The sequence below is a fragment of the Tachysurus fulvidraco genome, chromosome 15 (genome assembly GCF_022655615.1).
Source record: "Tachysurus fulvidraco isolate hzauxx_2018 chromosome 15, HZAU_PFXX_2.0, whole genome shotgun sequence".
NCBI classification, from domain to species: Eukaryota; Metazoa; Chordata; class Actinopteri; order Siluriformes; family Bagridae; genus Tachysurus; species Tachysurus fulvidraco.
The window spans coordinates 1,244,195-1,270,000 of NC_062532.1; the positions used below are offsets into that span (position 1 = coordinate 1,244,195).

General features: G+C 42.2%; 1 protein-coding gene across 3 annotated transcripts in view; it reads left to right on the forward strand.

The window, feature by feature from the left end:
* Window positions 1-25,806, forward strand: part of LOC113637505 (transcription factor COE3) — a 93,522-nt gene that overhangs the window by 47,824 nt on the left and 19,892 nt on the right. For 2 of the 3 annotated variants that reach the window (XM_027138196.2, XM_027138197.2), the window contains exons 7-11: window positions 6,007-6,088; window positions 6,176-6,293; window positions 8,580-8,713; window positions 8,978-9,104; window positions 21,633-21,721. In XM_027138196.2, the coding sequence (XP_026993997.1) occupies window positions 6,007-6,088; window positions 6,176-6,293; window positions 8,580-8,713; window positions 8,978-9,104; window positions 21,633-21,721 (550 nt within the window). The remainder of the gene's footprint in view (window positions 1-6,006; window positions 6,089-6,175; window positions 6,294-8,579; window positions 8,714-8,977; window positions 9,105-21,632; window positions 21,722-25,806) is intronic. The other variant, XM_047800457.1, reaches the window with a different exon arrangement.

The following is a 25,806-nucleotide window of genomic DNA, read 5'->3' on the forward strand; positions in this document are numbered from 1 at the left end:
GTGGCCTCGGTTCCTATCACTCCTACCGAAGGATATAAATAGCTCTGAAGTGTATCACATTAAATATTCAGCTTTAAGTTTATTTGCCATACATCATAAAATGTGAATCATGTTTTTTTTAATGGTGACAGAGACTGTAATATGAAGTTGCTGCATGTCAGGAGGACTGTAAAAGATGCTTTTGGATATAGAAACTGTATGTTCCGAACTAATACAAGAGAGCAGGAGGGCAGAGAGAGAGAGAGAGAGAGAGAGAGAGAGAGAGAGAGAGAGAGAGAGAGAGAGAGAGAGAGAGACAGACAAAAATACGGCACTGTTTTAGTGCCTTATTAAATATTTAGTTTGATTGTACATGGTCCTGTAATTGCCATCTTGGCCTGTGAATTATTAATAGCATGTAGCAGAGCCAAGGAGAGTCCCATTCTCTGAGAATCAGCTAGGTGGTCTCTCTCTCTCTCTCACACACACACACACACACACACACACACACACACACACACACACACACACACACACACACACACACACACACACACACACCTTTATTGTTAGTCGTAAATCTGGATAAATGCTTTAGGGTTCAGGTGAAGACTATGGTCTGAATAAGAAGATCATCTCTCTGCTCGTCTTCCTGAAATTGCACTGAAGAAGAAAAAAAAAATCAATGAATCATTCATCATGTTTGTTTTTCTAGGACTGGCGTTGTTTTAAATCATGAATTTTCACAATTCACAAAGACCTAATTTTAGGCTCGACACATTTCAGAAAGTTCAGGGTTGTTGCGCATCCCAGAGTGTTTCATTAGCTTTATATATAAACACCGAATAGCTAAAATAGCTCATTTATAAATCGTATTTAGCATGAAGGGCCGAGCGCTAACTCCGCCCCCTTGACTTATAAGTACATATGAACCTTTTAGAAGTATACATATTGCTCTTTGAACATTTACACCAGGCTACTTCATCCTCTTCACAGTGATCAAGCTAACACGTCAGATAAAAAAAATAAAAAAAAATAAAAATAAAATAAAAACAGACAAAAAAAAAAAAAAACCTTACGTTATCCTGCTCTGTGAAGTATTTTTACCTGAGAATTGGAACACGGTGCGTTTTTAAAAATACCACCTCTGAAATGGAGCTCCTCTACTTCTTCTTCTTCTTCTTGACTAGCGTAATAAGTGTGAGACTCCAGGGAAGGTGAGCGCAGAGTGTGTGTGTGTGTGTGTGTGTGTGTGTGTGTGTGTATATGTGTGAGAGAGAAAGTGAGGAAAGAAGAAGAGATAGGTCAGAGTTAAAGTTAAGGATTTTCTGTTCACACGTGGAGGTAGAACAGCGCCGTGTGTCAGGACCGCTGCTTTCTTCACCTCCCTTACACTTAGCCAGCGTATGCTAGGTTTTTTTTTACACACATTAGAGCCAGAGAAAGTTGTGTGAAATGTGTGATTTTTTTTTGTAGAAGATTAAGATCTTGAAAATTTCTTACGTTGTTATAAATTATTATCGTATGCTTTCATAGTTTGCCATTTTGGCCAACTTACCGCCGATAAACTAACCGTCAGCTAATGTTAATAACAGCTAACGGCTAACCTAGCTGTGAAATTCTGTACACGTTTCCTTCCATTTATTTCTGTTGCCTAACAACGATGAACGTAACTATAATCGGATAAAAAATAATTGTTAAATAAAACACTTTATGTGTTTAGGTGTTGATTATTTACCTGTAACAGCACAACATGGAGTGTTCCTGTCCTCAGTATTAGATTATAGCTAATTGCGTATTTAGTATAATTGTTTACAGAGAGAGAGGGAGAGAGAGAGAGAGAGAGAGAGAGAGAGAGAGAGAGAGAGAGAGAGAGAGAGAGGTGTATTTAGGGGCAGCAGTAATTCCTGACACTGTGTCGGAGGCACATTAGGCGAGTGACAGGGCCACACACTCCTCTTGTAATTGATGGCAGGCCGATGTAATGAGGTGACGGCTTACAACAGAGACTACGCTCAGCTCATTATCTTTACCTACTTTATAAGAGCAGAGAGACGAGAAGGGGAGAGAGAGAGAGAGAGAGAGAGAGAGAGAGAGAGAGAGAGAGAGAGAGGTTGTGAAAGTAATAACTGACTCTTGGCTCTAGATGGACATTAATAATTGATGTTGTTTTAATAAGTTTTCGATGGGGAGGGAGACTTTCAACATGAGGACTTCTGTCTCTCTACATCTCTCTCCTCACATCTCTCTCTCTCTCTCTCTCTCTCTCTCTCTCTCTCTCTCTCTCTCTCTCTCTCTCTCTCTCTCTCTCTCTCTCACACACACACACACACACACTGTCTTGCCCATTCTTTCTGCATCGGCTTTTACTCCTCTCACTCCTGAGACGTACAGTGGTCTAAAATTTGTACTTTTCCCCCCTGACGTCTCACGTAGAATTGAATTAGAAAGAATAAATTGCTAGTATCATGTACATAATGCTAGCAATGCATGTAAAAAATGATTATTATTTTTTTATTTAATTCCAGATGGAAATAACGATATTTATTCCAGACCAAACATGCACTAAAACCTCTCAATGACTTCAGATATCTTCAGGTTTCATATATAGCTACTGCGGTTGCTAGCTCCGTCTTCCATTGTTAAAAATAAGTACGTCTGTGTAGATAAGACTGTATGTTGCTAGCATGTTGCATTACGCAACACTATCGAGTCTGTTCGCCAACACCTCTAGCTAGTCATTCGCATCGGAAGTATGTTTGTATTAACGTATAAATGCAATTTTGAAAAACATGTTCTGTTTTTCAACTCATGAGCTGTATATATACATATGCTAGCTATCTGTATAACTAACTAACTGACTGCTAATCTTTTCTAGCAGCTAATAAGCTAATAAGCTACTAACTATTTCAACTATTAAGTTAGATAGTAAACTGTACATTTGCCTTTCAAAAAAAGTCAGAAATGTGTAATTAGCATATTTCTGACACTCGTCAAAGGCAAACTCAATGCATGCTAGCTAGCTAAATAGCAAGATAACTAATAAACTGTGTAAAATAATAATTATGCTAGCACACTACAAAAAAGAGCATAAAGCTAACATGATCTTTTTCTAGCAGCTATTTGTTTATGTCTGAAGTGACATTGTGTTCTCAGAAACCTTTTTTTATTAACGATCGTCTGTTAGCGACAGACGCTAGCGCCGAGTTCACACGCTGGAAACATCCGTCCAAATCCGAATGTTTTTCAGAAAGTTCAGATTCAGACTTACAGCGTGTGCTGATTACATTTCCATTCAGTTTCCGGAGACTGTTTTTATTAGCGCTAGCTCTCCCCAGAATCTCTCTCTCTCTCTCTCTCTCTCTCTCTCTCTCTCTCTCTCTCTCTCTCCTCTCGCCCCCCTACTTCCTGTTTAAGACCTTCTCTGTGCTCAGGGTCGGAGAGTGAGCACTAGGACACTCCAGAGCGAGTGAGCTTTGAAGTGCTGCCCGTTCTTCCACGGTGGGATCAGGAATCTCGCATTCCTTATCAACTCTTTCCCAGTGACAGCTGGAGGAAATGAGGAAGATGTGGCATTGATGTTTCTCTCTCTCTCTCTCTCTCTCTCTCTCTCTCTCTCTCTCTCTCTCTCTCTCTCTCTCTCAAACACACACACTCTTTCTTTCTTTCTCTCTCTCTCTTTCTGTTTTTTTCTCTCTCCCTAACAGTTTGTCCAAAAATAAAATACATCATGTTCCTTGCAGCTGAGTTACCTTCTTTCTTCTTTTTCTTCTTTCATTTTTTTTCTTTACTTCATTTACTTTCTAGATTTCATGCGGTCGGGCGGGCGGGCTGCGCTGTCGGGTGCGGCGGGCGGGCGGGGCCGAGCAACGAGACAGGGGGCGGGCGGGCGTGCGTGGCGCGGGGCGGGCTGAGGGAGTGCGGGCGGGGCGGGCTGTGGCGGGAGGCTGGTGTGTGCGGGAGGGCAGCTAGAGCGAGTGGGCGGGCGGGCGGGGGGCGGGGCGGGCGGAGAGAGGGAGGGAGGGAAGGAGGGGGGGGGAAGGGGCAAAGGAGGAGAAAAAGGGAGAGGGACGGGATGGAGGTGCGGATTCACTTTATTAGCTTAGTTCTTTCTTTCTTTCTTTCTTTCTTTCTTTCTTTCTTTCTCTCTTTCTTTCTTTCTTTCTTTCTTTCGTTTCACTCTGCCCTCCTTTTTCTCCTCCTCTTTCCTTTTTTGGCTGGATGCTGCGTCTGGATGCTCTCTCTCTCTCTCTCTCTCTCTCTCTCTCTCTCTCTCTCTCTCTCTCTCTCTCTTTCTCTATCTCTCGCTTCACTTTACCAGCGCCTCATCTCCTGCTGCGTTTTAATTCAATCCCTATTGATCCATATCTCTCCTCCCAAGGACTCTAATATCATATGAATGGAGCTCGGGGATGGAGCCCCATATTATTGTATTCCGCACCCATAAAGGGCATTAGCAGCCTTCAGAGCAACCCGGATCGAGTGTCAGTCGATACAGGCTAAATAGAGCAAAGCCCTCTCTCTCTCTCTCTCTCTCTCTCTCTCTCTCTCTCTCTCTCTCTCTCTCTCTTACTATATCTCTCTACTGTGATTATGAAATGCACATATTTCTTAAGCAACAGGGCACTCGTTGATGCCCCCCCCCCTCTCTCTCTGTGTGCTGCAGGGGAAATGGGCGGGAGTCTGGGGGTGTTTTAAACTGTACGTGGTGATTATGTCATGCCAGGCAAAGTGAGGTTTTAAAAAATCACCCGAGTTGCTGGTGTGTGTTTTTAAAGATATTGTTACTGTCTTATTACAAGGGAAATTGATGCGGTCAGCAGATGCCAGTCATTTATATCACTGACAGGGGTTCCTCTAATCCTCCAATCCCCCTCTCCCTCTCTATAGCTCTTGTATATAGCAAGAAAGGAGGGGAGCAAATATAGAACAGATAAAGTGTGAGAAGAGGATAGTGAGGAAAGAGGAGGAGGAAGGAGAAAGGGGAAAAAAGAAGAAGGAAGTTGGAGGAGAGGGGAGGATAAATAAGAAGCAAAGAAGAGAGTGAAGGAAAGGAACAGGAGGCACGGTTAAAGAGGAATGAGGAGGAAAAATCAGAAAGAAAAGATAAAAAGCAGGGAGAAAAGCAGAAAAACAGGAAGTAAGAGAGGGGGCAAGAAAATAAGTGGAAATAGGTATTGAAAGTAAAACAGGAAAGGGCACAAAAAAGAAAAAGAAGGATAGAGGAGGAAATAGAATGAGGATGAGGTGATATAAGTGACAGGAGGAAAAGAATCAGATGAAAGGCACACAAGAGGAGAGCTGTGGAGAAAAGAGGGAAATAAAAAAGGATCATGAAGGAGGAGATACAGTAGCAGAGAGAGGAAATGGAGCGATTGAAGAGGAAGAGAAAAGAAAGGAGCGAGTATGGGAGTAGAGGGAAATATGAATGGAGAAAATAAGGAAGAGAAAAAAGGAACTCTAGGAAGTAGATTGAAGAAGAGATAAAAAAAATGAGGAAAGAGAGGAGGAAAAGGGAGTGGAGAGAAGAGGAGGAGGAGGAGGAAGAGGAGAGGAGTGATCCTGGATTCAGGAATGAGGTTATCCTCTGGTTAATGTGACATGACTGTCAGCGACGTCGGCTGTCGTTAAACCGCACGGATTATTATTGTGATAATGCGACAATTAACGGCAAAGCAGTCGATCGGAACGCTGGCGCCTGTGACGGATGTGCTGAGATTAGCGCGTAGAAGCTAATACCTGAAAAGTCCAGCTGAACGACATCGCTGTCCCAATAAACCCGTCAATACACAATAACTCTTATTATTATTATTATTATTATTATTATTATTATTATTATTATTATTATTATTATTATTATTATTACTATTAAATTAAATATTTGTTTGTTTTTCTTTTTTTGGACATTCTTGTCTTCTATCCTACTTTTATGCTCCTTTAATTTATACCTTTTTTTCATGGTCAGTACAGACAACAACACACATCAGTATTAATAAGCTTCTGTCGTTTTTTTTTTTTCACCCCCAGATTCTTCCTGAAGTTTTTCCTCAAGTGCAATCAGAACTGTCTGAAAAACGCCGGGAATCCCCGAGACATGAGACGTTTTCAGGTGAAACTTATTAACTAGTCATTAACGACACGGTACATAAAATCTTTTCAAAAAAACGTTCTAAAATCTAAAACTCTGGTTTTCCAGGTGGTCATTTCGACTACGGTGAACGTAGACGGCCACGTGCTGGCCGTGTCAGACAACATGTTCGTCCACAACAACTCCAAACACGGAAGACGTGCTCGCCGCCTCGATCCGTCTGAAGGTAAGACACTACATTTGACGTCCGGAATTCTCCCGATACAGTCACGATAAGAGAAAAAGAAAGTCGAGTCGGCTCTGGGAGCATCCGAGGAGCGTCGAGTTACTTAAAAAGTTAGACAAGTTGTAGCTGAGAAACCAAAACCTCCACACGTACAGTAGCTTTGATGCGTTCAGATGAAAGGCGACACAGTTTGTGTCACTGTTCCTTCGCTAGTAGCTTAGCGTCTTGTTGCAGCACAACTGAGCCTGACTCACATTCCACCTCCAGCTCATCAGCTCTTCATGAAGCCTTTGATGAGCTCCACTGAGTGCTCTAGAACATCGAGAACGCTGCACCGGACTGCTCTGCTGTCTCCAAGGACCCAAAATCCCTGTCACTAGCAGCCGACACAATGTCGGCTCGATTTCCTTTCAGAAGAGGAATTGTTTTTTTTGTTGATGCTCTGAGACACAGAACTGACGGTGGCGTTTCATGTCCGTCACTTTGGGACGATATTTAGCAGGAAGAGCAGCTGCTCAAGGTTCGAATCCGGTCCCCGGCAGGTGAACCTGAAGCCGTTACCACTTTTGGTTAATTCATTTATCGACGTTTCACTCTTTCCCTGGTTAGTAGTGAAGCTTACAGACCAGAAAACTCACTTGATTGGAAAGTTCAGAGACACGGTGTGTCTCCTCCAAATGGAAAAGTTCAAGACAAACCCTGATCCATGGCTCTTTTTTATTTTTTTGGTCTAGATTTGGACTAAATTGTTTATCTGCTATCTGAAAACTCCGAGTAGAGACTGAATTACTGGCAGCTATATTCCTAATGATCATGTTTATTATTATTACCTTTAATTACCGTCTTATTAGCTTATTAGCTAATTAGCTATTCCATATTAAATACATAAGATACACACCAAAACGTCTGTCTGATCAAATATCCGTTTGATACGTGTTTAATAAACCCAAGCATTCTTGCTTAGCCTCAAGGCTTCAATTCCCAGCCTTCGGTCTGTACAGATGTTAGTCTGAATTTTGTTGCCATAAGGCTACGCTGAGGTGAAGCGTTCGGAGAGCCGGAGCTTCATCTCTTGTCATTTTAGCCGTCGCAGATTACAGGTGAAGTTTTAGGTAACGTTTCCTTCTAGAGCTTTTCTACAAGTAGGCATGCTGCCTTTCAGACATCAGTCCAATCAATTCCTGTCCACAGTTCGTCACACACACACACACACACATACACAAACACACACACACACACACACACACACACACACACACACACACACACACACACACACACACACACACACTCAGCCTGCCTGTCTCCATCACACCAAGCCAAAAACGACTTTACCATAAACGACAAAAACGCCCAGTGAGTTCCTAATGGCTTTATTGAGCTGACCATTATACAGGAAATAAGAATATAAAATGAGCTTTTATCATTGTTATTACAAATCACTCCAACGCAGCGGCTGGGAAACAAGTTAAAAACATGACAGCGAGGTGTGTCTACGAGCCGAGCCCATGCTCACACACCCTGCTCATACAAACAGCGACGTTACTGTGACGCTTTGACATCAGGAAGCAATCTGAAAAAATACAGCGAGTGGGTTCTTTATATATAAACACACAGAATATCTATTATCTATATATATAATATCTGGCGTGTCTAGTGTACTAGTTACTTCCTGGTGTGCTTTTTTTACTAAAGCATTTTCTTTCTTTAAAGGCACGTGTACGTCTTTCGTACCACAGAAATTTGTATACAGTTTACGGAACGTCTTCCAAGACAAAAACTGACTCAGCCTGTCATGTTAGCAAAAGTCTTTTACATCACAGCTTTACTTCTGACTCTTACCGACACTGGAGACTCCTCCCATAAATATTCGATTTGCATTTAGGGCAGAAGAAATAAACAAACAAACAAATAAATAAATAAATAAAAATACATTTGTGTTAATAGTGGGACATATGCCCTACAGGTCCCTGTAACCATAGAAACTGTGACGTATCACATAAGACACATTTAAATAAACCTACGATTGGTTTTACAGCCAGAACTACAGGGCTGCTCTTCTAGAATATCAGTCAACACCTTCCGACCAATCAGAAGCAAGAATTCAGCAGCTCTGTGGTATAAACAGGAAACTAAGGACGTTTGGTTGATTACTGTTATGCAGTTCCTAGATACATTTTGCAAAACTGTGCATCTACACCGTACTGTTGGTTTTATTGTGGTTTGTCTTGTGTTTGTGTGTGTGTGTGTGTGTGTGTGTGTTTGTGTGCGTGTGTGTGTGTGAAGCAGCTACTCCATGCATCAAAGCTATAAGCCCCAGCGAGGGCTGGACAACCGGAGGAGCCACCGTCATCATCATCGGAGACAACTTCTTTGACGGGCTACAGGTCGTCTTCGGAACCATGCTCGTCTGGAGCGAGGTAGTTAGTTTAGAAATATAGCACACACACACACACACACACACACACACACACACACACACACACACACACACACACACACACTCACACACAAGATATTTTAGCACTGTAAGAGTTAATTAAACCGCGCAGGTGCTAATTTAGCAGTGCTGAGTGTTATGTGTGTGTCTGACTCAAGGGTCACGGTGGAACTCTCGGCAGTGCAGTGGTGTGTGTAATCGATGCGTGTGTATCGAGCTGAACGTGTTGTGTGCTGTGTTTTAGCTCATCACACCCCATGCCATCCGTGTTCAGACGCCACCCAGACACATCCCCGGGGTCGTGGAGGTCACACTGTCCTACAAATCCAAGCAGTTCTGCAAAGGAGCACCGGGACGCTTCGTCTACACTGGTACACACACACACACACACACACACACACACACACACACACACACACACACACTCACACACACACCAGAACACACTCCACACACCACTCAAGGTGGACTATTGTATAGGTGAATTATGTATTATTGTGTCCGAATATGTTCTAAAGAAACGATAACAAATACAACATGAGTTAATAATCTTCAGACCAGACTTGAGAATTCAATATCACTGTGTTGGAACTTTATTTGATCTATTTGTGTCACTACACTTCCCCTTTTCCCGAACTTTCAATCCCAAACGTTTCCCCAAGTCGCTACGGCGTGACGTCCTTCCTCCTATCCGTCCGTTCTCCTGCGTCCCCGAGTATCGCTCCGTCTAATCGATGCTTTTTTATTCCATCGGAATAATTCAAGATGCCATTCAAAGGTCAGATGAAGGACTGTTTAGCGCGATAAGAAAATGTCATGGCGTAAAAAGCAGGCCTTGTGTTAAGGCTCTGTGTTAAACATGAGGTTTATCTCGGTGCCTTGCCTTTGTCCTCACTCGCATAAAGACGAGTTTACAATGGGACAGTGGGACTCCTCCATGTCCGCTCTGACTGACGTCTCCATGATTTGACTGACAGCGAAATGGCGCATTATGAGGTTTTCATGAGATGTACATTGTGAATAGGGCTTCCGAAAGGAAAAATGCATTGATGAGGGTAAAGAATAGACTCCAGTGAATAAAAAATGCACGAGTAAAACAGCGTGTCCTTTTTTTTTTTATCATCGCAGTAATCTGAACTGAATGCGTGATCCGGTGACAGACAAGTGAAGCCTTATCGCCGGACTTCTATAAGAAAACACATTGTGTTCTGATAATGTGGTCTTTTTTGTCTAGCTTTTTTACCTTTTTCATTATGTGTGAATTCTGACCTCATAATACGGCCAATAGAAATCAAGAGGCGGGGCTTGAGAATCTTTGTTAGCCACTACTGTTTACCAGTCCTAGGTTTAAACACAAGTCATCTCTTTCCACATCGTGAAAACGCTGGCCTTGTTTTTGCCCCGTGAATCATCTCATGTGTCTATTTTTTCGATAGCGGATGTGCATCGGCGTCAGTCAGCGCATCTTAATTACAGCGCTAGGTACGTGTGATGTGAAATGTGAAGTAGGATTTAATTACTAAACAGGCGAGACTCGAGCGAATCCAAACCCAGCCGTGTTTTTCTCATCAGGGAGTTTCCGACCTCCTCCACCTCCACCTCCTCCTCCTCCTCCTCCTCCTCCTCTTCCTCCTCTCTCGCCAGCCTCATTTTTGACTCGCGGCTTCCAAATGAAAACGAGCCAGCTTGACATTTTTGGAAGGTGTGCAATTAGGTCATTAGAAAATTAACGCTTCAACTCGCAAAACATACGAAGGGAGGGCGAGTTAGACGAGAGAAGGATGGAGAGAGAGAATATATGCATGCTGGCACGTTCAGATTTTCTTTTATCTGGACCTGAGTAATGATAAGAGGGCGAAGAAATAGCATCAAAGAAGGTTGTTCGGTAGATTGCGCTCGTATCACTTTCTTCCTATCTCCTTCTTCATCCGTCTTTGTCCTCTCTTCTATCCCCGATTTCACTATTTCTACCCCCTCCTCCATTATATTCCTTTCCATTCCAGCCCACTCCACTCACTCCACCCCACCAACCGCCTCCTCCTGTCTCCGGAGGCCGAGGTTCCCCAGGTGCGCTCTGAGGTGGGAGGGAAGGAGGCGAGTAAAAAGAGTGAGACGAGCCTGAGGGTATCGACTTTCCTGGGAAAACACATCTCTAGAAAGAAATCAGTAGCCAAATTCTGCAATAACTCAACGGTCATTGATCCACGCTTGCATTGATCTGCGCATTACAAACTCTCAGACTGGCAGCATGGACTCGAGGCTTTCGAAAAACAGCAATCAGAAATAAAAGAACTGCCTCTACTTTTTGAGGAGTCCTCGGAAATAATAACAATAATAAGAAAAATAATAATAATAAGAAGAAGAATAAAATGAAGACTCTTAACACACCCTTACCATCTGTCTAATGACATGAGCATCTCTTTTGCCACTTAATCAAATCCCTTGAAAAAACCCGTCATCAGTGTACGCTCCAACGGTGCTAACAAACACAATCGTTTTATGATGGTGGTGGGACATGAGGTGTTTTTCTGAGGGACACGTGTCACTTCATGTCCAGACTTGCCCAAGCTTTTCACTTACAGTACACAGGAAAAGACTCCAGGAGTGTCGAGTTGGGAGGTTAAGACCTTTATATAAACAACACTGTGCCACGATTGCAAACTGCTTAGGGCTAAAAAAAAATCGCAAGAGCCAACCGGTGTGCAAACTTACGATTCAGCGTACCATGAGGAACGCATCATTCTTCAATTTGCCAAAGTAAGGCTAACCAGAAGGTTATTTTGTTGCTTTGTCCCTGTCAAAAAAACTCTACAGGAGATGATGAATCCTCTTTAGAAAGGATTATCAGTAGAAGCCCTGAATCTACATAGCTGTATAAGCGCTAACCTGGGTGTACAGTATAAGTACTGGGCTAGAACAAACAACAGTTTGGTCTTGAAGCCCGGTGGGTTTGTACCTTTCTGAGAATGTTTAAAAGTAGTGAGGGGTTACTCACCTTTTAGAGTAAGACCAAGATTAGTGGTTAGCACATTCGCCTCACACCTCCAGGGTCGGGGTTTGATTCCCACCTCCGCCTCGTGTGTGCGGAGTTTGCATGTTCTCCCCGTGCCTCGGGGGTTTCCTCCGGGTACTCCGGTTTCCTCCCCCGGTCCAAAGATATGCATGGTAGGTTGATTGGCATCTCTGGAAAAATTGTCCATAGTGTGTGAGTGTGTGAGTGAATGAGAGTGTGTGTGTGTGCCCTGCGATGGGTTGGCACTCCGTCCAGGGTGTATCCTGCCTCGATGCCCGATGACGACTGAGATAGGCACAGGCTCCCCGTGACCCGAGGTAGTTCGGATAAGCGGTACAAAATGAGTGAGAGAGTGAGTGAGTAAGACCAAGATGCCATTTAAACCCCCTGGTCAGGTTGAAGAACGTTCAATCTATTATCACCGTATGTTCATTGTCCTTTTGTCAAAGGCCTTAAAGAACCCTGCATCTGTGCATTAACCTTACACAGGATTAAGACTTTATAGGTGGAACATTTTGGTCATTTCATTGGTGTAAATAAACCCTTGTTCAAGTACCCAGCATTTAATCTTTAATGAAACTCAAGCAATCCACAGTTTTGTGGCTGAAACAGAAAAAACCCTCATCTGCTTGGATTGTAAAGCATTAGGCTAGGGCTGAAAAATATAGTGTTGGTATCTGGTCCCTATTTCCCCTATAATGTCCTTGATAACCACTACCAAGCAAACCAATTTTTTTTGCTCTCATCCTCTACCACACCTGAATCAAGCAACCAACATGCTGAATATTTGTTACAGGTGTGTTGGGTGATGGGAAGCACAACAATATGCACCATCTGGGGTTCCCAGAGGACTAGAATGGGAAACACAAGGCTGGATGAATGTAGGACTAATGACAGTGTTTATTAACGCAACTGGAGCATGCACTGATACAGTGCAGTCAACCATGTATTTCACAACCCAAGGTAAATAAAATTCTGAGATATTACGAGATGAATTTATAAGCAATAATTAGATCGCAGTGTCACGATTGCGTACCGCTATCCATCAGGGGCATTTGGTCTGGGACCAGAACCCATGGATTTATCCCTTTCAGGCTCAGTAGAATTTTTTAGGTGTGTAAGGATTTGGTACTGGCATTATTTCCAAACTTGATCTAGCATGTGCTGGCAATCATTAGCATATGGCATATGGGTACCGGGATTCATACTTTTATGATGAAAAACTAGACGATTTTTTCCCCCAGTACCCTTTGACTAACACACCAAGACTCTTTCACTGGTTTCTGCCAGGATGTAACCAAACACGTTATACGTTTTACAGTGACAGCAGACCATTCTGTGCTGATGAGGGACTTTAAAGCCCACACATACACACACCATGTTCTGAGACCTGCTGTAGAGCAAAGCGAGTTGAACAGAGCGGAGAAATGGCGTCACCTCTCGTGGGAACTACTGGTCCTATGAACTCTTTTTGTGTGTGTAGGGGACCTGCTCAGTCCTTAGCCAGAACTGGTGGCGCCGTGTGACGCACAACTTCTTTAAAAGGCCTCTAAAGGTTTATGAGTCCAGAAGTTCGGGAAAGGCATGGAACCAGAATCCAAGAGTGTGTATGTTCTGAAAACAAAAGAGTTCTGTTTTGCCTTGCTTTCACACACATTAATTTTTTTACATTAGCTTAATAGTACTATTTCTATACCCAACCTTCCTAAAGAGTTCTTCAGCGTGTGCATCCGAAGGGACCTTTAAAGGTTCTATGAGGAACATGGCAACAAGAGTTTTTACTTATCAGTGGTCTTACAAGCCATCCTTCCAGCTTTTGGTTGATAGTCTGCTATTTTCTGAGACTAAAAATGGCCAAGAATGAACAACTTTGTCACTGTTTAATCCAAATTGCAAATAATATGATTACGTGGTGGGGGGGAGGGCACGGTGGCTTAGTGGCCATGTTCGCCTCACACCTCCAGGGTTGGGGGTTTGATTCCCACCTCCACCTTGTGTGTGCGGAGTTTGCATGTTCTCCCCGTGCCTCGGGGGTTTCCTCCGGGTACTCCGGTTTCCTCTCCCGGTCCAAAGACATGCATGGTAGGTTGATTGGCATCTCTGGAAAATTGTCCGTAGTGTGTGTGTGTGTGTGAGTGAATGAGAGTGTGTGTGCCCTGTGATGGGTTGGCACTCCGTCCAGGGTGTATCCTGCCTCGATGCCCGATGACACACAGGCTCCCCGTGACCCGAGGTTGTTTGGATAAGCGGTAGAAAATGAACGAATGAATGAATGAATGATTACGTGGCCACTTATTTTTTTAATATTCTGAAGCTTGTGTCCAATAAAGGGTACTAAATGCTTTACTCTGTGAGACAACCCATTCAGAAAAAGCTCTAAGTAGCAACCTTTTAGGAATCATTTGACTTGAAGCACAATCATAACCTTAACTTGAATAGCAAAAGGCAAATGTTTTGCTCCCTTGATTTTTTTTTATTTTTATTTTTTTAGATAAAAGCCTTTCAAGTGGTGGGGGGCACTATCAAGGGTTTGTATGTGGTCTACACAAAGAATCATTCAGTGCCATCAAGTGCACTTCCTCATGTCTCTCAGGTGAAACCCCTTAACACATTGTTTCCCAGTTAAGTTTACTGTATAAACAGACGGAAGCTACTGATACTACCAAACAAGAGGTCTTTTGATACTACGATGCAAGAACAGTAAGGATTGATGACATCATGCTGAAAGCATTAGCGAATACGATATTGACTGAATATCGATCGTTGTTGAATGAGCGCATGAGATCATGCACACGCTCATTGTCGAGATCTGCCGTGACCACAGGTGTGTGAAGAGCCGGAGATAATGGTCCGAACTCGTAAAGTGGTCACTTCACTCGTGGTTTCTGCTCATGTTCTGTTCATCCAGGTTTATTTATTCACACGCCGCCTCGCCGTCTCTGCCTCACACTGTCCTCCTCGACCCTCTCCCTCTCTTTGTGATGCAACCCTCCTGATTACTGCACCATCCATCCGTTTCAATATGCTAATCACCCGTCAGTTAATTGCCTCAGTGCTGCCTTGATTAAGCTGAGTGACACCTACAGGAAGTGTGTATCAAAACCCCTCACTCCCCCACCTGAGGAGTGTGATGTTATCGACTAACGCTGCAATGTAAAGTTCCTTCTGAATTTGGTGACACATTTAAGGATAAATGTAAAGATCTCACTCTTTGTGCTTTTGCACTCGTTGTCCTTGTAAATTCTTTATCTGTGTCCTTTGGAATTATTATCCATTCCTGTGAAAATCCTCTCGGAGTTGTTTTACTCTTAATATCCTTTCTCTCTTAAAAAAATTAATTCTTCCTCTCCTTTCATTATCATTCTAAGTGTCCTCTCACCTCTTCTCTCAGAACTCTCAACCTCGTCTCTACCTCCTCTCACACTCCTTCCCCATGTCCTCTGACACTTCGTCTCTACCTCCTCTCACACTCCTTCCCCATGTCCTTTCACTTCTTCCGGTCCTCTCACACTCCATCAAAATGTCTTTATTTCTCATGGCTTCTCCATGTCCTCTCACACTCCATCTCCAAGTCCTCTCACACTCCATCTCCAAGTTCTCTCACAATTCTTTCGGTCCTCTCACACTCTGTCTCCAAGTCCTCTCTCACAATTTTCCGTGTCCTCTCACGTTTCTTCTCTACTGTACATCTTCTCACAATCCTTCTCCATGTTCTCTCACAGTCCTTCTTCTCTGTCTCGCTCATTCTTGCTGTCCTTTCACACTCCCACTGGCTTTTTTTTTAAATTCCAGGACTCGCGCATCTGCAGCGTGCATGCTGGAGGTAAACAGAGGTCACACCGCAGCATACGTGCTGCTGTAAAAGCTGTATTTGGCTGTAATTAACTCTGTGTGTATGTGTGTGTGTTTGGGATTTCTCTCATCTCCCCTGGTGGTTTTCTGCTTCAGCTGCCTCTTGACTGTCAGTCACAGTTTAAAGTTCATGAAATTTCTATGAGGATTGATTGGAGGTTCAGCGATTGATCAGACTGAGCGCCATGCGTCTGAATCTGCAGCCAAGTCTGCAAGTGTGTACTCGCTTCTGTGCTTCATGTGAATGAAGGGAGAGCAGCGAAAAACAGAATCGATAGCAAGCAGCGACCGGGTTTTAGACGTCTGTCAACCGGCCACTTTGCACGCAGGCGACAGGCTGAAACAGGAAAACAAATCACTTCCTGTTGTCTCCTGCTCCCACCGTACATCTGGAAGCGGCGTCTCTGTAATGACCAAAGGGACAATCAAACCAGATGCACAGTCAACTCGACCCTTATCAATAAACCAGCACATGGAAATGTGAGATTGAGCCTTGCTGTGCAGGAATTTGTACCTTACAAACAAATTGCGTCGTTCCATCACTGGCGATGCAGCTTTGATGGAGTGGTTTATATACAGAGCTGGAGCTGAAGGCAAAATCATTCAGAAATAGCCTCCTGAATGGCTAAGAGGCGCCGACGGGATTGTGGCCAGCGGGGGCGTGACTGCGCCTTCAATCACTCCATCAGGCTGAAACGGAGAGCCGTCATTTTACTTGGAGAATGTAGACGGGAGCTAATGCCTGTGGAACAGAATGTAAATAGCAAATGGGAAAGAAATAGATGGAAATTGGAATAGTTGTTTCTCTTGATCGCAAAAGAGGGAAGTGCGATTGGCTGGATGTGGGGAAAATAATGTCTCCCTATAGAGAAGACACGAGTACTATATACGGGAAAAGATGGCAAAAAGGACACACACACACACACACATCACACACACACACACACACACACACACACACACACACACACACACACACACACACACACACACACCACACAGCAAGAACATATGTTGAACGTATCCTCAACATGGCAGAGAAAGAGTGTGACTACTGTATGTAGAGTGTGGGTGTAAGATGAGAGAGAGAGACAAAGAGAGAGACAGAGAAGGCCTTTAATCACGACGCTGAGTGCTTGCTCTCCCACTCTGCCCCATTTGACCTCCAACCCCTGCGGTGCGTGGAATAAGAGCCGGGAGATTGATTTTACGAGGTGCGTATGCTGTCTCTCATTTGCCAGCTAGATCGAGGAGCATCTGCTGAAATCCGATCACACAGACAGTTAGCAGCGCAGGTTAACACACTTTTACGGGACGGACCTCTGCTTGGATAAGCATGTTGTGCTGGTTTAGTGCAGATGTGTGTGTGTGTGTGTGTGTGTGTGTGTGTGTGTGTGTGTGTGTGTGTGTGTGTGTGTGTGTGTGTGTGTGTGTTTGCTGTTTATTTTAGTTAAAAAAATGCTGAAATGTTGCCTATGGAAGACTTCTGAACTTGTGTGTGTGTGTGTGTGTGTGTAAGGAAACATGATCTGTGATTTTTGTGAGATTACTGACCACATGCTCTTGGGGTTCATGATGGGTGGGTGAGGGACATGGCCTTACAATGAGAACAATAAAGGAATGATCAAATAAATAATAAATAGCCGCACCCCTTTTTCTCTTCCTCTCACTGGCTGGTTATCACATTATCGCTTTTCTCTCTCTCTCTCTCTCTCTCTCTCTCTCTCTCTCTCTCTCTCTCTCTCTCTCTCTCTCTCTCTCTCTCACACACACACACACACACACACACACACACATAGTCGCGCATCAAAAAACCCAGCCGTGCACGAGAGGAAGAAAAATCAATACGAATTACAACGGAGAAAGTGGCGCTGATGGCTGGAATTGCAGCATATGTTTACACTAAATCAGGCAATCTATCTTCATACGCGCGCGGCAACGCGCGTGGGGTCAGGGTTCGACGCCAAGCGCGCACCCGCCACCGCGCCAATTACTGCATCGTGCGCTCGGTAACGCTCGCGTATCGATTGCGCGCGAGAACGGGGAAAGGGGAGGGGAGTGGTGGGGTGGGGGGTCAGAGTGCACGGGGGATTTTAATAAGAGAATGAATGGGGCTTAATTTCTCAACAGATTGATGGAGGGTGAGAGATGCAACTGATACACACACACACACACACACACACACACACACACACACACACACACACACACACACACACACACACACACACACACACACACACAGCTTTGTCATACCATTTTTACAAGGACCTCCCTTTGATATAACCATAAATGGTATCTATTTATGAATCTAGTTGTTACTCAGAGGACAGTAGTATAGTTTATAGTTAGTGTTCTGATCTAATAAACATTTTACATGGTGAACAAACATGTTTTCTGGGGTTGCAAAGAAGTGTAAAAGGTAAAAAAAAAAAAAAAAAAGTGAGAGCAAAACTAGGTGAAATCTTTTTGGTATAAATAACTTTTTAATTTCCTAAATGGATGCAAAATTTTGTGCTTAAATAATTTGGACTTCAGATCGGTATTAACTGATAAGAACGGAGCTTATTATAGATCGCTAACAGAGAGCACTTTCTCTTGCACGTTCACACCATCAGCTCACGAGAACTGCCCCATAAGACCCCTGTCAGTGCACTCACACTTTTCCTCTTCTCCCTGCCAAAAACTGTCTTGAACAAATTTGATTTTGCAGCTCACAGGGGCCTTTTCCCTGCCACGAGAAAACAAATATTGTTATAATGGTAATAACATCTATTTGCCTTGCGCGACAAACGGCGACGGGCCCCTTTGAAAGGGCCAGCGTGCTCGAACGCTGCAACCTTATTCTTATTCATGAAAGCCCGGTTATGCATATTAGCACAAACTAGCTATTCTACTCGCCTGCATTCGAACTGTCAATCATCCTTAACCAATACAAGAGGCATCGGTGACAAAAGCAGAGTGGGCATGAGGGCTGACAAATTGTCCCCAAAGTCATATTTGACAGCCTTTTATGATTAATGGGCTTGATTATGGAGAAATATCTGCCTAACCGTTTTTCCGGGGTGTTTCCCTTTCTCTGTTGCTTTCTCATGTTCTTCACACATCCTGAGAACGCTAGAAAGGAAAACTGAGCTTTTAGAGTGGGGGGGAATGAAACAATCAAATGTATGGGGGAGGGGGTGGAGGGAAGGAGTATGGAATTAGGCAGTGTGTGAATGGAGACTGACTATGCACTTCATAACACACACACACGCACACACACACACACACACACACACACACACACACACACACACACACACACACACACACACACACACACACACACACACACACACACATAAAGACAGCTGAAATATAGTTTTTGATGTTATCTCCATTCCTGACACTATATTACATGGCTTGAGCATGCTCTTTTTATTCTTTTTTCAACCAGAAAATCTCGTGAGCTGTGTTTCCTGTACATCTACATAACCAATATATGTGCAATATATAACTATAGTATACTACTGTAAATACACAATACTTGTATATACTATACTATACTATACTATACTATACTATACTATACTATACTATACTATACTATACTATACAGCATATAACTATATTTAACTACTTAGTAAATTATCTAACACCAGGGCTGTCATGTGTCACGCATCGAGAGTGACAGTCACGCATTTCAGCCTTTTCTCCCGCTCTCCCGCCACACGTCGTATTTCTCACGCTGGAGATGTCATGCTTGCCTGTCTTCAAAACTTGAGAGCCCTGTCATACTTTAGAATATACTGTAATACACTCTACTGTACTACACAGTATATGACTATAATCAACTATTTAATATAACATCTAATACTTGGCTGTATTATACAGTATACTGTATTATATTATGCACTATATAACTATAATTACTACACTATACTATACTTTAATAAACTATACAACACTATACAACAATACAAAACACTACACTATACAACACTATACAACACTACACTACACTATACAACACTACAGTATACAACACTACACTACACTATACAACACTAAAGTATACAACACTACAGTATACAACACTACACTACACTATACTATACTATACACTGTACAACACAACACTACAGTATACTACACTTCACTACACTATACAACACTATACTACACTACACTATACTACACTACACTATACAACACAACACTACACTACACTACACTATACTATATTATACACTACACTATACAACACTATACTACACTACACTACACTACACTACACTATACTATATTATACACTACACTATACAACACTATACTACACTACACTATACAACACTATACTACACTACACTACACTATACAACACTATACAACACTATACTACACTACACTATACAACACAACACTAGACTACACTATACTATATTATAAACTACACTATACAACACTATACTACACTACACTACACTACACTATACAACACAACACTACACTACACTATACTATTTTATACACTACACTATACAACACTATACAACGCTAAACTATACAACACTATACTACACTATACTATACAACACTATACTACACTACACTATACAACACTACACTACACTACACTATACAACACTACACTACACTATACAACACTACACTATACAACACAACACTATACTATATTATACACTACACTATACAACACTATACTACACTACACTATACAACACAACACTACACTACACTACACTATACTATATTATACACTACACTATACAACACTATACTACACTACACTATACAACACTACACTATACTACACTACACTACACTATACAACACTACACTATACAACACAACACTACACTACACTACACTACACTACACTACACTACACTATACTATATTATACACTACACTATACAACACTATACTACACTACACTATACAACACTACACTACACTACACTACACTATACAACACTACACTACACAACACTACACTACACTACACTACACTATTCAACACTACACTACACAACACAACACTACACTACACTACACTATACTATATTATACACTACACTACACTACACTACACTATACAACACAACACTACACTACACTACACTATACTATATTATACACTACACTACACTACACTACACTACACTATACAACACTACACTACACAACACTACACTACACTACACTATTCAACACTACACTACACAACACTACACTACACAACACTACACTACACAACACTACACTACACTACACTACACTACACTACACTACACTACACAACACTACACTAGTTTCCCAATTTGCAAAACCACACCTTAATATATCCGTGTGCACGTGTGTGTGTGCTTTGTGTACATGTGTTTGTGCCCTATTCTGGATCTGCTCCTTACTTTTCACCCACAAATCTCCAGAACCATCTGTAACTCTGAACTGTAAACCATCTATAACCCTGCACTGTAAACCATCTATAACTCTGCACTGTAAACCATCTATAACTCTGCACTGTAAACCATCTATAACTCTGCACTGTAAACCATCTATAACTCTGCACTGTAAACCATCTATAACTCTGCACTGTAAACCATCTATAACTCTGCACTGTAAACCATCTATAACCCTGCACTGTAAACCATCTATAACTCTGCACTGTAAACACGCTTATGAACACTGGATAAATGAATAAAACTCTGACTTGATCATTTAAATACAAGTGAAATAAAATTCAATTGAAATACCGGTGATCGAATAACATACCAGTATTCAAACACACCACATTAAGGCACACACTAACACACACCACACAAAGGCACACACTAACACACACCACACAAAGGCACACACTAACCTCGTTCCAACCGTTTAAAAGAAGAAGTATAAATAAAAAAAAAAAAAGGTCGTAAAATTCAATCCTAATGTATTTACAATACCGCAGATCAGGGATGTACTGTATCACCCTGTAACGGTGCGTGTGTGTGTGTGTGTGTGTGTTTGTGTGTGTATGTTTCAGCTCTGAATGAACCTACCATCGATTATGGCTTCCAGAGGTTACAGAAGGTCATTCCACGCCACCCTGGAGACCCTGAAAGGTTACCTAAGGTGAGGGGACATTTAACATGTTGACGACGATTATTTGTTTTGATGTTCAGCATAATTTTATGTTTTTGTGCCATAAAAGAGTTCTTTATATATATAATAGTATTAGTCAGTAGATTCTGTTATAGATTCTGTCATTATATTTTCCTATCATCTATGTCACACTATAAGGGAAGTAACAAGATATTTCGTAATGATTAGTATTGAATTGGTCAGCATTAGGCCACGCCCACTTTCCAGTAAAATCAGGTTACAGGTGTGAATTTTTGGAGCACTAAACAGGACCAGGCCCACATAGCGTCGCAGCATTATACCTCTACATCCCATAATGTCAATGTTTTTCCTCCCAGTAACGAGTGAACTTGTAATAAAACTAAATAAGTGTCAGAAGAAACAACGCTGTTGCTTTCTCACTCGTTCCTTTATTTTCTGTTAAAGAAAAAGCCACACTGACACCGACACTTGCACACAAAGTCGAGGAAAAAAAAAAAAAAAACGAACAACAACAGCAACGAAAAAACCTGCCAGATGCCGTGGGCGGTTTGCCGCCTGGTTAGTATGAAAAGATTATTTTGCCCTAAAAAGGCGGCAGGGCTAAGTGAGCGAGATTTGTTCGGGCAGAGGCCCGCTGTTCCGAACTGATGCGGACTGACACCTTAAAGCAGGCTGCCAAATTGAAACCATTTATCAAAATCTGGCGTCTGAGATCTGATAAAAAAAGCTGTTTATTGGTGAATTGATGCTAATAGTAAGCATATGGTGTCTAGGCCTCTTCATGGAGGGAACATTAACTATCGCAGGCATTAGATTTATTTATTCAAGAGGAAAACTCAATAAGAATGCAGATGTTCCCCTCTCTCTCTCTCTCTCTCTCTCTCTCTCTCTCTCTCTCTCTCTCTCTCTCTCTCTTTCACTTTCGGTCTCTCTTTCTCTGTATATCTTTATGAATAATAGTAAATACCAGCATAAAGACATAACTGAATATGTGATCATGCAAAGAAATAAAGATGCACTTAAGTGTGTAAATATGCTGTCAGGTTTGGGGTGTGTGTGTGTGTGTGTGTGTGCGTGTGTGTGTGTGTAGGTGTGAGTTTGCTCACAGCTATGCTTTTGCTGACCGTGCTGTTTTCAACACTGTCAGATTTTAACACACACACACACACACACACACACACACACACACACACACACACACACACACACACACACACACACACACACACACACACACATAATCGTTACATCAGTAATACCTGGAGTACACAACTACACCTATGCTAATTTAGTTATCAAGGGAATTCCATTCTGTATATGAGTGTGTATGTAAGTGTGTGTGTGTGTGTGTGTGTGTGTGTGTGTGTGTGTGTGTGTGTGTGTGTGTGTGTGTATGTGTGTGTGTGAGTGTTCTTCTGCCTGGTGTTTTATTCACTTCCTTATCAGTGATATCTTGCACTACTTGTTCTCTCTCCTATGTGATCTAGTGATCAGTGGGTTTATGCTCTGTGAGTGTGTGTGTGTGTGTGTGTGTGTGTGTGTGTGTGTGTGTGTGTGTGTGTGTGTGTGTGTGTGTGTGTGTGATTTATCATTGTTAAGGGAGCTGTCGGTGAGCTCCTCCTCGGTAAAGCTGTCTTGCCGGAGGCGGTGGATCCAGAAAGCCGTGCTCTCATAATTGAGCCCCTGGAAAGAAAGAGTGCGGAAAACTGAGAGAGAGAGAAAGAGAGAGAGAGAGAGAGAGAGAGAGAGGAGTAGATGTGTGTGCATATGTGTGTGTGTGTGTGTGTGTGTGTGTGTGTGTGTGTGTGTGTGTGTGTGTGTGTGTGTGTGTGTGTGTCAGGAGACATGCAGTGCTGATAGTGAGAGAACACACTCAGAGTAGAGTGAAAAACACAACCAGACTTGTTCACATTAGCCCAGGATCCCTACCACTACACACTACGGCTGTCAGATCTGGACCTCCTCCACACCGAGACAGCAGACTTCCAGCTCTTCAGAAATATTTAACTGAGATGTATTTTTAAATTATTTTGCGTTACATAATTAATGACTTTTCTTTTGCTGGAAAATAACATGCTCCAAGACAGCGTCTAGAAAGAAAAGTGCCCAGGGTTTAAGGAGATAAAGAGAAATCTACTGTATGGGGGGGATGGGGGATTAATTATTATACAGAAATAGACTTATTTATTTACTTATTTACTGATTTTTTTATTTATTTTGACCATTTTTGTAGAAATAATAATAATAATGGTAAAATATCTATAATGTAGATATACTGAAGGCACGTTTGTAGGAAAAACAAAACAATCTAAAATACATTATTATTATTATTATTATTATTATTATTATTATTATTATTATTATTAGTGTTGTTGTTGTTAATAGATATAAATTATAAAAATCTTACATCCATAAATGTAAGTGTAAGTTTGTCATAACAGTGAGCGAGTGAGAGAGAGAGTGAGAGAGAGAGAGAGAGAGAGAGAGAGAGAGAGAGGTTGTAGGGATCGTTACTCTTTGCTGTCACTTCTGTCACTGCTTAATGAAAACAGACTATTGTGAACAATGTAAACATAGCATTAGCATTCAGTGTGTGTGTGTGTGTGTGTGTGTGTGTGTGTGTGTGTGTGTGTGTGTGTGTGTGTGTGTGTGTGTGTGTGTGTGTGTGTGTGTGTCGGTGGCAGCGGGTGCATGGCAGGGTGTCGTTGGCCAAGCATCCGAGACATTAACTAACTTCTGCTTTATAATGGAGATTAATGAAGTGAACAACCGCCAGAGGGAGAAAGAGGAAGAAACTGGGTGAGAGAGAGAGAGAGAGAGAGAGAGAGAGAGAGAGAGAGAGAGAGAGAGAGAGACAGGAACATCTGCATTCTTATTGAGTTTAGTGAATGAGCGAGTAATTGGACCAGTAAGACAAATAGAATGAATGACTGAGCATGTGAATAAGTGAGAGAGAACTAGAGGAGTGACAGAGTTAGAGAGTGAATGAGAGTGAACAAGTGCGAGAGTTAGAGAGTGAATGAGTGAGTTAGAGAGAGAATGAGCGAGTGAATGAGTGTGAGAGTTAGAAAGTGAATGAGTGAGAGTTAGAGAGAGAATGATTGAGAGAATGAGTGAGTTAGAGAGAATGAGTGAGTGAATGAGTGAGAGTTAGAAAGTGAATGAGTGAGTGAATGAGTGAGAGTTAGAGAGAATGAGTGAGTGAATGAGTGAGAGTTAGAGAGAATGAGTGAGTGAATGAGTGAGAGTTAGAGAGAGAATGAGTGAGTGAATGAGTGAGAGTTAGAGAGAATGAGTGAGTGAATGAGTGAGAGTTAGAAAGTGAATGAGTGAGTGAATGAGTGAGAGTTAGAGAGAATGAGTGAGTGAATGAGTGAGAGTTAGAGAGAGAATGAGTGAGTGAATGAGTGAGAGTTAGAGAGAATGAGTGAGTGAATGAGTGAGAGTTAGAGAGAATGAGTGAGTGAATGAGTGAGAGTTAGAGAGAATGAGTGAGTGAATGAGTGAGAGTTAGAGAGAATGAGTGAGTGAATGAGTGAGAGTTAGAAAGTGAATGAGTGAGTGAATGAGTGAGAGTTAGAGAGAATGAGTGAGTGAATGAGTGAGAGTTAGAGAGAATGAGTGAGTGAATGAGTGAGAGTTAGAGAGAGAATGAGTGAGTGAATGAGTGAGAGTTAGAAAGTGAATGAGTGAGTGAATGAGTGAGAGTTAGAGAGAATGAGTGAGTGAATGAGTGAGAGTTAGAGAGAATGAGTGAGTGAATGAGTGAGAGTTAGAGAGAGAATGAGTGAGTGAATGAGTGAGAGTTAGAAAGTGAATGAGTGAGTGAATGAGTGAGAGTTAGAGAGAATGAGTGAGTGAATGAGTGAGAGTTAGAGAGAATGAGTGAGTGAATGAGTGAGAGTTAGAGAGAATGAGTGAGTGAATGAGTGAGAGTTAGAGAGAGAATGAGAATGAGTGATGAGTAGAGATGAGAGTGAGTGAGATGAGAGTAGAGATGAGAGTGAGTGATGAGTGAGAGTAGAGATGATGAGTGAGTGAATGAGTGAGAGTAGAGAGAATGAGTGAGTGAATGAGTGAGAGTAGAGAGAGAG